The 11,772-nt window shown below is 44.2% G+C and overlaps 1 protein-coding gene across 1 annotated transcript; it reads left to right on the forward strand.

Moving 5' to 3' along the window:
* Nucleotides 1–7,686: 7,686 nt before the first annotated feature.
* On the forward strand, nucleotides 7,687–11,431 carry LOC115546056 (sushi domain-containing protein 2). The gene is made up of 7 exons (XM_030359696.1): nucleotides 7,687–7,809; nucleotides 7,911–8,179; nucleotides 8,765–8,908; nucleotides 9,286–9,447; nucleotides 10,099–10,350; nucleotides 10,697–10,891; nucleotides 11,116–11,431. Exons 1-7 carry the CDS (start codon nucleotides 7,700–7,702, stop codon nucleotides 11,289–11,291), a joined length of 1,308 nt encoding a protein of 435 aa, XP_030215556.1. The 5' UTR covers nucleotides 7,687–7,699; the 3' UTR covers nucleotides 11,292–11,431.
* The last annotated feature ends 341 nt before the right edge of the window (nucleotides 11,432–11,772 follow it).

The following is an 11,772-nucleotide window of genomic DNA, read 5'->3' on the forward strand; positions in this document are numbered from 1 at the left end:
GTCACCTTTGTCGCTTATCTAATTGAGAATTCATGTTTGTTCCTTCTTGACACAACTGCTCAGCTTTAGAACATTTTGTTTGTTTTGTTTTATTTTTGAACAAAGGTTCAATCATTCATTCATTCACACAAGGTTTATTGAGAACTATGATGACTGATTACTGATTACTGATATAACAATTTTTCGAATCAAGCGATTTATTTTTGTATGATCATTTCATTGTTTATCGAATCATTTTGATTATTATTACTGTTGGAGGCTGTGACAATGCCTCCCCCATGACTGATACTGCACTTTTTCTTTGTTGCATGTTTCATCGTACCTGGGAGATCCAGGAGACACAGACACTTGAGTCCTTGGGATGAGTCCTTGAACTGAACTGTGTCTATGTTTGTCCTGACGCCCTACTACGAACTTTCATCCTCATCCCCCATCACACCTGCGGTGGCCATCAACTGGAAAATAACTCTGTTGCAACTGCTACTCAAAACCAACTGAGGCCCCGTCCACACGAAGCCGATTTCATGGCGAAACCGCAAAGGTCTTGTACGGTTCGGCCTTCCGTCCACACGAAGCCGGCGAATCCGCTGACCGAAACCGCAAACTTCTGAAACCACCCTCGGAGGTGGTTTCAAATCTATCCGGTTTAGTTTTGGTTTCGTGTGGACGCCTGAAACCGACTGAAACCGCAAACCATGACGTCATCGCCCCACCCCTCGACCTCCTAGCCAATGGCTCTTAAGCCCGCGGAGTCTCAGAAATCACAACAAAAATATGATGGCGGACTACAAGCTTGTAATCGTTCTGCAGCATATCATTTCGGATAATTTCGCCATTAGGGGGCGCAATAAACGAGGAAATTGTATATCTTCTAATTGGCCAAAGGAATGTTCTTCAAACTCAAGGGAAACCATCAAGGGGCAAACCCGAGTCTATATAGAAAATATGGCCAAGAATTATTAATATGGGCGGGAGTTATTTGGCAAAGGAAAATTGTCTTTGGGAAATTTCGCCACAGGGCGGCGCCAAAAAACGACGACATTGTCTATCTCCTATTTGGCCAATGGAATGTTCTGAAAACACGTTTTAGGCTATAACTCCCACACCGAAGCTCCCACAGTCAAAACCTTTATATCCACATGTTGTTCACGGTAGCGTTTTGAATACTTGCTTCGCGTTGTGCCGGCGAAATGCACATTTCTTGTCGCGTTGTGCCGGCGAAATGCACACTTCTTGGACCCCTGCATAACTGCTTGCAGTTCTAGTTTTCATTCCTTTATTATTTTTTATAGTGTTTGAGTGTTTGTTATTTTCATTCCTTTATTATTTTCACGAGAGGTTAGTCTTCGAAAGATGCTAGGACTTTTGTCACCTTTGTCGCTTATCTAATTGAGAATTCATGTTTGTTCCTTCTTGACACAACTGCTCAGCTTTAGAACATTGTTTGTTTTGTTTTATTTTTGAACAAAGGTTCAATCATTCATTCATTCACACAAGGTTTATTGAGAACTATGATGACTCAGTGTTTCCCCCAGCACTGTGTTGTTAAGGCGGCCGCCTTATCAACAATAGGGCCCCGCCTTGACTACCAATGTATATAAAATAAATAAAAAAAATTATCTATTTTTTTTTTTTTTAAATTATTATGCATTAACAAAGCAGAAAACTCTCGTAGGGAAAGAAAACATACTTCCATCAGGTGTAAAAATAAAGATCAATAATGCATCGGTGTTCACAACAATGGTCGTGACATCAAGCTTTTTAATTGAATTTAACCAGGGAGACACCCCCCCCCCCCCCTGCTCCTTGACCACCTTGACTAAGACATTTACTGGGGGAAACACTGTGACTGATTACTGATTACTGATATAACAATTTTTCGAATCAAGCGATTTATTTTTGTATGATCATTTTTCATTGTTTATCGAATCATTTTGATTATTATTACTGTTGGAGGCTGTGACAATGCCTCCCCCATGACTGATACTGCACTTTTTCTTTGTTTCATGTTTCATCGTACCTGGGAGATCCGGGAGACACGGACACTTGAGTCCTTGGGATGAGTCCTTGAACTGAACTGTGTCTGTGTTTGTCCTGACGCCCTACTACGAACTTCAATCCTCATCCCCCATCACACCTGCGGTGGCCATCAACTGGAAAATAACTCTGTTGCAACTGCTACTCAAAACCAACTGAGTCATGCAGTATTGTCTGTGATGTTGTTCTGCCAAGCAGAGGGAGGTGTCTCGACAGTTGACTTTCTTGATTCTTTAAAAATGTTTTAATCATGAGTAACCTAATGAGTGTTATTTTCTTTATTATAGTGGCCTATGTGTGGAAGGTGGAATGTTGGTGTTTGTTATTTTCATTCCTTTATTATTTTTTATAGTGTTTGAGTGTTTGTTATTTTCATTCCTTTATTATTTTCACGAGGTTAGTCTTCGAAAGATGCTAGGACTTTTGTCACCTTTGTCGCTTATCTAATTGAGAATTCATGTTTGTTCCTTCTTGACACAACTGCTCAGCTTTAGAACATTTTGTTTGTTTTGTTTTATTTTTGAACAAAGGTTCAATCATTCATTCATTCACACAAGGTTTATTGAGAACTATGATGACTGATTACTGATTACTGATATAACAATTTTTCGAATCAAGCGATTTATTTTTGTATGATCATTTCATTGTTTATCGAATCATTTTGATTATTATTACTGTTGGAGGCTGTGACAATGCCTCCCCCATGACTGATACTGCACTTTTTCTTTGTTGCATGTTTCATCGTACCTGGGAGATCCAGGAGACACAGACACTTGAGTCCTTGGGATGAGTCCTTGAACTGAACTGTGTCTATGTTTGTCCTGACGCCCTACTACGAACTTTCATCCTCATCCCCCATCACACCTGCGGTGGCCATCAACTGGAAAATAACTCTGTTGCAACTGCTACTCAAAACCAACTGAGGCCCCGTCCACACGAAGCCGATTTCATGGCGAAACCGCAAAGGTCTTGTACGGTTCGGCCTTCCGTCCACACGAAGCCGGCGAATCCGCTGACCGAAACCGCAAACTTCTGAAACCACCCTCGGAGGTGGTTTCAAATCTATCCGGTTTAGTTTTGGTTTCGTGTGGACGCCTGAAACCGACTGAAACCGCAAACCATGACGTCATCGCCCCACCCCTCGACCTCCTAGCCAATGGCTCTTAAGCCCGCGGAGTCTCAGAAATCACAACAAAAATATGATGGCGGACTACAAGCTTGTAATCGTTCTGCAGCATATCATGTCCCTTGTTGGGTTGCTAAGCCATTATTTATTGAGAATCTAGTTCGCCATCGTAGAAGAGCTGTTTGTTTGTGTTGTTAGTGGTTCGGGGGGCAGCCTTTATGCGCATGCTCGCCTCTTCTTCTTCTGGATTTGTGTACCAGAAGCAGCGCCCCTTATGGGCCTGGAATGTTCACTACAGCGTTTCTACAGATCCATCCGGTTTCGCTTGGCTTCGTCTTTACGGAGATACTTCGAAACCGGATAGATCGAAACCGTAACGGTTTCGCCCGTTTCGGCTTCGTGTGGACGGGGCCTGAGTCATGCAGTATTGTCTGTGATGTTGTTCTGCCAAGCAGAGGGAGGTGTCTCGACAGTTGACTTTCTTGATTCTTTAAAAATGTTTTAATCATGAGTAACCTAATGAGTTTGTTATTTTCTTTATTATAGTGGCCTACACCTGGTTTACTTGTGAATGATTAGAATTTACTTGTCTATTGCCTTTTATGCTTTCTTTCATTGATTTAGTTAATTATTAATGGGTCACCAGAAAATACACTGAATTCTCATTTTTTGGGTGATCTTTAAACTATGTTTAGTATGATCAAGAGGGAGGAATGTAGAATGTTGGTGTATTTTAGTGTCTCTCTGTTGTTCACATTTCTAGTCTAGGAACAGGCCAGGGCCTCTCATACTGATACAAGGTGTTATCCCCAACATTCTGCCATTGTTATGTCTCAACAAGGTTGAACCGACCTGGTCCTCCGGGACATAGCCAGGGCCAAATACCTTATCAAGGCTGATAAGGTATCCCCTTTTTGTATAATACTCGCCCCAACCCTTTGGTTCGACGAGTAGAGGGTTTCGACAGCCAAGGAACAAGTCATCGACCACCGGGTCCACTATAGATTATTTAACCTAAGTCTGTATCTCGCTGTATTCCTGGAAAATAAACCATCTATTCAACCCTCTAATCCAACCTGTCAAGTTGCTTTGATTTCGACTTCAAGAATTACTACTACGACTGAAAATACACAACGCAGAGTCTGTCCGAACAGTTTAGAAATAAGCTGAAATCTAACAAAGCCAAGTGCAAGTACTAACAATCGCTAGGCAACCCATTCCCCGTGTACAGCAATGCTAGCAGCTACTGCAGATGTTACACAATTAAGTACTATGAATAAGTGCAAAGTAGATTAAGTGCGTACAATAAGTGCGTACATTAAGTGCCAGGACGTACAACGTACAATGGTGGCCGGAAGGGGCTGGGTAGCTGTGCAGAGTCGAGGTGAACTCTGAACAGGTGAGTATTGAGTCTTTTGCGGAAGCTGGTGAGCGACTCTGCGATCCTGACATCGGCAGGGAACTCGTTCCACCACTGAGGTCCCAAAACAGGGAAAAGTTGTGACTTTGCTGAACGGCCTTTGCTAGCTCTTAGCGATGGCGGTTCCAGACGTCCAGCTGAGGTGGTTGAGCGGAGGGATCAGTCTGGGGTGTGTGACTTTACCAATGCTTGGAGGTAGGCAGGGGCAGTTACATCGACTGCCTTGTATGCCAGTACCATCATCTTGAATCTGATGCGAGCTACTACAGGGAGCCAGTGGAGGTCCCGGAAGAGGGGGGTCACATGGGAGAACTTCGACAGGTTGTACACGAGGCGCGCTGCTGCATTTTGGATGCGCTGCAAAGGTTTAATCGCAGAAGCAGGGAGACCAGCCAGTAGCGAGTTGCAGTAGTCGAGGCGGGATATGATCAGTGATTGGACTAGAAGCTGAACTGCTTCCCTTTTGCGGAAAGGCCGGATCTTGCAGATGTCGTATATTGCAAATCTGCAGGATCCGGCCACCACAGTGATGTTTGCGTTGCAGCATAACTGATTGTCCAGTGTGATGGAAAATCTACATGTTGTTACGCTTTTGTCTATCTATAAACGTAAGTTTTGTTACTATTTTGTGTGATGCATACATTGCCTGCCTGTTCCTCTCCTTTCGTGTGATGTGATCTATTGATACATTCTGTGGACGGCCATTAGGGGGCGCCATAAACGAGGAAATTGTATATCTTCTACAAAATTTAGCCGCGAAAACGCTACACTGACTTCTCGCTACTCCTACCACAGTCAAATCCTTTGTATCCACAGGTTCAGGGTAGCGTTTTGAACACATGCTTCGCGTTGTGCCGGCGAAACGCACATTTCTTGTCGCGTTGTGCCGGCGAAATGCACACTTCTTGGACCCCTGCATAACTGCTTGCAGTTCTAGTTTGTTTTCTATCACTGAACTTTCGAACAAAACTCTTGCTCAGCAACGATGGGAAATAGCCTATCAAATGCATTATTTAAACCAGTATGAATATTACCGTAGGCCTAGGCCTACATGTTTACAAGGCAATTGAATAACGCCTGCCCTGCACACACACACAGGCATGCACGCACACGCAGTGCGTGCCTGTGTGGTAATCGGGAGAGTTGGGAGAATTCACTGTGGCCCGTTAACTTTTCGGGGGGCGCCGGGTCAACGTCGCAACCAATTCGATTTTGTCTAGATGGGAGTTAACTGAGCGCCCCCTCCCGAATATAGCCTACAGCCCAGGTCGGCCTTGAACTGCGATTGGTCAGAAAGACGTAGCCTAACAGGCAGCTAATGACAACATTGAACTCTCATGCAGGCTCGAACAGAGTGACACACAAACACACACACACACACACACACATAGTTTTTCACCCACTCCGTATCCAGCTTATTCCATGCTTAAAGCACCCAGGCTATGCGGCGAGCTGGGGCTCTCATGTTCTCCCCTGCAGTGTATTCCTTGTCCGCATCCCCTGCCATCCAGTTGTCATACGATTCATGCAGACTGGTTTTGAACGGCTGATTCCATGTATGTACTTTGCGTGTGCCGTGTTTTCCCAGCGATGTGGCGAAGGCGAAGCTGTATGGTTATGCTGTTGAGAGCTTCAATAAATGCACTATATAAGTTGACTATGAACAATTATTGAAGTTTAATATTTTCTTCAGCAAATTTGACAACTGACCGATGCAATATTGTAGCCAGTGAAAATCTCAAAAAAAATGAGACACTAAAATAATGGACTTATTTTCTCTAGATGTACCCTCTAGAATTAACTCCATCAATTTAGTATAATGGGATTGGGGACTGGGACTACTAGAATAGTTAGAATAAACTAGTTGTTTTTTCCGCTGCCTGGTAACCATGTCAGTGGTATGAAAAGGCCTAATACTATCAGGTAAAGCCGACTTTAGATGCTTAATGAAAACACAATCATGTTTCTGATTTATGTGGCCACCACTATGAGAATTTTGGTCCCAGTCTGGCCACCCCTATACAATTATTCTGGCTCCGCCACTGCTACTGGATCCAGCTCTGACGGCCATTCTGGCAAACGCCACACGGTGGCAGTATTACGGCACGCCAAACACAGTACTCGGAGAACTGCAGATGACATGGAACAGCTCGCTGATCATCTCAGCAGAGAGGGTCAACATTGAGCTATGGGGTTACAGGGAGGTGAACAGCACACCTGGGACAGGAAGGGGGAACACAAACCCCTTAAAGGCTGAATGGACCTACCTCTACTCACTTGGCAAGAACCTGTCCAACTCCGGGGTCTTCAGCTTCCTCCCCAAGCCCACGCAGAAGCCGCTCTCCGACTGGGAGCTGGGCAGTATTCACGTACGGTCGGCCTCCCACGCGGATGGAGCAAGGTATAACCAAACTCCTAACCCAGGGGTCAGAAGGCTAACCCTGCCCTAACCCTACAATCTGACAACAAAACAATTCTGATTATGACGTGACATGAAACCAATCCCTTCAGACATAGACGTTCCATGGTCTGCTTAGTTTACTCTTTGGCGTTTTTTTTTTATCAATGCTAATGTTACTGGGTTGAAAGATCCTTAACTCAAACTCCGATGGAAACAACCTAATCTTGAGCAAGACGCTTAGCTCAATTTACTTTTTTGGCCGTGAACTAAACCTGCTCTCCCAGGAACGTACAGGGGCTGTGGAGTGAGGAGCACACTCTAGCCTGGCATCTGGAACAGGCCTTCAGAGATGACTCCACTGGCTGGGCCCTAGCCAAGTGTTTGCAGTGGGACACCTATGAGAACAGCCTGCCCAACTTCATGGAAGAGCTCAAGGACTGTCCCTGTACTCTGGCTCTGGCCCGTGCGGACACGGGGAGGTTTGAGGCAAGTAACCCCTTAACAACTAAATAAGTAATAATAATATTTCTGTGGAGAAAGGTTAGAGGAATATGAATCCATCAGGGTGACACTTAAGTCTGTCAAATGCATTATTAATTTGTTTAGCGTTCACATTTATCATTTATGTTTTGTACTAACAATTTAGGGTAACATTGAGCATAAATGACAAATACGAGACATGTAGTAGCATAAAATATTTGCCTTTCTTGCGATAATGTCATCCACCTGGTTGTCTCAGGCCGATTATAGTTGTGACATGGATAAGGGCAGTGTGTGCATCTATCATCCTGGAAGCTTTCACTGTGTGAGATCCATTCAAGCCAGGTTATAACATTTGATTTATTATTCAAGATAATATATTTAGACTAATATGGCATACAGTGTGTTTCTTACGTTTCATTCTTGCTACTTTTTTTTTCTCGCAGTCCCACATATGGATCAGGACAGCAGTGTTGCTACGACAAGACGGGGGCCCAGATCCTGACCGGGGACTCGACAAGCGGCAGCAGCCCAGATCGAGTGCACGAAATGGGCTCCCATCCCTACAGAGTTGCTACACGTGTCCCCGGGTTGTCTCACTGGCTCGCAGATGTCCAAAGCTATTTCTACTGTTGTCTCTGGTCTGATCACTGTGACGTATACTTTGCGCGCCGGTCCTCCATGGACTGCCGGAGATATGAACCACCGAGATCAGGTTAGAAGACGCTATTTGCCGAGTGATCGGAGCTAGAAGATGGTTGGATACATGTAAATCGTTGAAGCCTGTAGAAAAACTATACACCTGCTCATACTTTCTGAGAATTCTTTACGCTTAAACACATTGTTGAAGAGTTATTTATTTTGAAAGATGTTAGTGGTATTCTTTGTTACATGCAAATGGAAGGGCTGTACAACGTTAATCCTTGTCTTAATCTGGACAAAGGATTGTTCAATTCTCCTTTAAGAAAAAAGACAACCATAATCAGTAACATTTAATGCACGAGCATCGAAGTATAGGATCAGTGCTCCGCTTGTTCACTTGTTTGGCTGTAAATGTGTTGAAGCCTCTCAATGTTTGTTTTTTAATTGTCTATACATGGGATAGATCTTGCTTATCATTCAATGATTGAAAAATAAGTTGTCAGTCAAGCCACAACAACCTCGCTGTGCTTTGCACGTAAACTAGAGTAAACCACCAAGTTTCAGATTTATCGATATTTATATATTTACTTGGGTCTTTGATGAATAGGTAATGAGATTCGCCAGAACTGAATGTTGCTTTGGTTTTGTTGTTCAACAGGTGTGGTTATTGGGGACGGCAATTTTGTGACATTTGACAACCTGGAGTACACCTTTAACGGGAGGGGAGAGTATGACCTGGTGACCTCCCCAGACAAAGAGCTCAGTGTTCAGGTCAGAACAGAGCAGGTGAAACTCAAGAGCGGTACGTTACTACACAGAGTCAACGCAGTGTCTGTCCAACGTTTTCACATGTTTTTAGATTTTTAGATTCTTTCACAACAATATGAGTAAAATAACATATATCACTGTATACTTTAGGTGTAAGAATACTTGCATTGTGAACGACAGCTCAGCAGACGTCTCTCTTACTCCTCTTTTTACGCTGCCTCCCGATTTTTAAAAAAACGCGATTGCCACTTTCACTTTCATAAAAAATTGACATATGGTTTTTATATGTAAAAAAAAAAAAAGGAAAATCTTAATTGAACATGAATATGAAAAAATCTTTTTGACCAAAAGAAGGGGATGAGAATGCTTGTGATCATCAAGTCCTCTGTGATCTCGTCGACGGTCCTCCAGGGGCCTTGAGGGAGGCCACGCGGCTCAGCTCTGTGGCCATGAGAGAGGGCTCCTCAGACGTGGTAGAGGTGCGTCTAGCCGGGGGCCAGATGGGCAGCTTGCAGGTGCTACGGAACCAGAGGGCCATGCCATTCACCGAGCAGAGCAGGATGGACCTTCACGGTGAGTTGCCATGACGACCACGATATTCTCTGCGTTTGTAGTGCGAATAGGGGTTGAATTATTCTCCTTATCTATATATATTCGGTTTTGCCATTAAACCTAAAGCTTGCATTGTTTGAGTGAAAGATTGAATGTATTGTGAGGATGTTTTCATCATGCCAAACTTCATAAACTAGGCAGAGAACAAACAATTGGCCATGAGACGATGTAGCTGCATAACTTTCTTCATGGCCTCTTCCATTGGTACAATTTAAGCGTTGAAGGAACAATGTACAGGACTGCGTGCCTGCGTTACCGGTACCCCTTCCCTGACTATGTCCATTGCGTTGACCAGCCAGTTTTAACCAGGCCAGTTTGCCAGCGGAAACGAAGGCAGAGACGTCCATGCATGAATAATGGCAAAATTGTCTGCTCTTGAATAACTTTCTATTTGTTTGTTTTTATGATCGCTGCTTGATATTTTCTTAACCCACGGAGCTCCCACTCCAGTACTCTGACTGCGCAAGCTTGAGCATGCTGCAGTTCACTTAGCGGCCACAGGGGCCAGTATTAAGAAGGAATTTCTGATTCTCACGCACAGTATTTTCTAAAAGTATTCAAATAATTGTCAACGTAAGTATGAATCTCTTTGTCTCCTCGTCTTATATCTAGGGGTGTTCATGTCCTCGCCCTGTCCGGAGAACGTGACAGTGATGTTCGCCTCGGGAGTGGGGCTGGAGGTTCGTGCCTACCAGGGTTTGATGACTGTGACGGTGTTACTACCCACCGCTTACACCAACCACACCCATGGACTGCTGGGCCAGATGAACTCTGACCTCTCAGATGACCTGCAAACCCGTCTGGGGCAGGTTCTCCCCTCAGCCAATGCTACACCTGAGGGCATCTTTAGCTTTGGAGCTAGCTGTAAGTGAATGAAGAATGGCTTTGTTTAGCCGGCATTTCTGGTCTCGTAATGGGTGTGTGTTAACCTTTCATTTCTGATTCCTATTTCTAACCTTGGTTGTGCAGCACTATAACTCTTTTCTTGTAGCTACTCCAATCATCCTATATTGTGAACTCCGGATAAAAGCGTCGGCTTAAAGAGTTTCCTGTTTAATCGGCTGAAACAAAGCAAAAACACAGTTTCTCGCAAGTGGCGAAGGCTAAACCTCGAGTCCAATCCGAACATAATTTCAGAAAACGTACGATTCCGGGGAAGTTCTTTCATCTCTTAAAAAACATCTGATATCCATGTGTGTATTATTCACAGGGGACATTTTAAACGAGACCTTCCTTTTCACGTATGACTCAAAGTATCTGCTGGACACTCACACCCGCACGCCAGACAGCGGCTCCGGCCTCACCCCAGCCCTCTATGTCCCTGAGGATGCGGGCGGGCCCCTGGCGGAAGACACGCTCAGGGTCCTCCAGATCCACCAGGCCCTCCAACAAACTCTGCAGCCAGGTACAACACCGGCTGTGGGCTGATCACCGTGGAAACACTGTGGTTGACATTCTGCGACGTTGCTATGAGCATTTTATATTGATGATCCACGTAAAAAAATATTTTCGACAAATAAAAATGTTCTGACATACTTATTGAATAACACGTTTATAGATGAGTTCTCAAGTGCTCATTGTGATTCGGGTCTTCCCTTACCCTCCCCCCCCCCCCCCCCCCCCCCTCAGTGGTGGCTTGTGGGTGGCTGCCATCACCGAAGAACGGCACCAAGCATGGGAAACTCTACATCCAGGGGGGAAACCTGAGTTTCTCCTGTGACGATGGCTACACGTTGACGGGTTCCCTCCAGCGCTCCTGCCTCCCCAACGGCTCCTGGTCCGGAGAGCAGGCCTATTGCACGTGACGTCGGCCTTCTGATTCCTGAGATCCTTTGAGTGAGGACGCAGGTGAAGCTGTGATTCATAGGCGGACCCTTTTCTGATATGTCCATGCTGCATAGCATTGTGTCCATTTAATATTAAAGGACTCCTGACTTGAAACCAACACGCATTTGGCTTTTACCTGTTTTTAGTGTCGCTGTTTAGATCCGATAGGGTACACATGGGTCCTGTTTTGTGAATGATTAGACATTCATTTGGTTACTTCTTTAATCCTGTAAATTGATGAAATGTGTTTTATTCATAACTTCAAATACATGCCCTAACAAAAGTTTTGTTTGCATTGAAAAGTTACATAGTATCCTCTATATTGAGCACTGGATAATTAATAAATGTATCCCTAGGTTGTATTCTGGAGGTCTTTTAAAAACGTGCTTAGAATGTAATGATCAGTAAATTATACAGTTTGGTATGTTTACGAATGGAATGCCGATAGCCCATAAGATT

This window comes from Gadus morhua, chromosome 6, assembly GCF_902167405.1.
Source record: "Gadus morhua chromosome 6, gadMor3.0, whole genome shotgun sequence".
NCBI lineage: Eukaryota > Metazoa > Chordata > Actinopteri > Gadiformes > Gadidae > Gadus > Gadus morhua.

Coding starts and splice junctions, on each gene's coding strand:
- LOC115546056 (XM_030359696.1), top strand. CDS start 7,700: ATGTCATCCACCTGGTTGTCTCAGGCCGATTATAGTTGTGACATGGAT. Junction 8,180..8,764: donor ATATGAACCACCGAGATCAG/GTTAGAAGACGC, acceptor GTTGTTCAACAG/GTGTGGTTATTGGGGACGGC. Junction 8,909..9,285: donor GCAGGTGAAACTCAAGAGCG/GTACGTTACTAC, acceptor ACGGTCCTCCAG/GGGCCTTGAGGGAGGCCACG.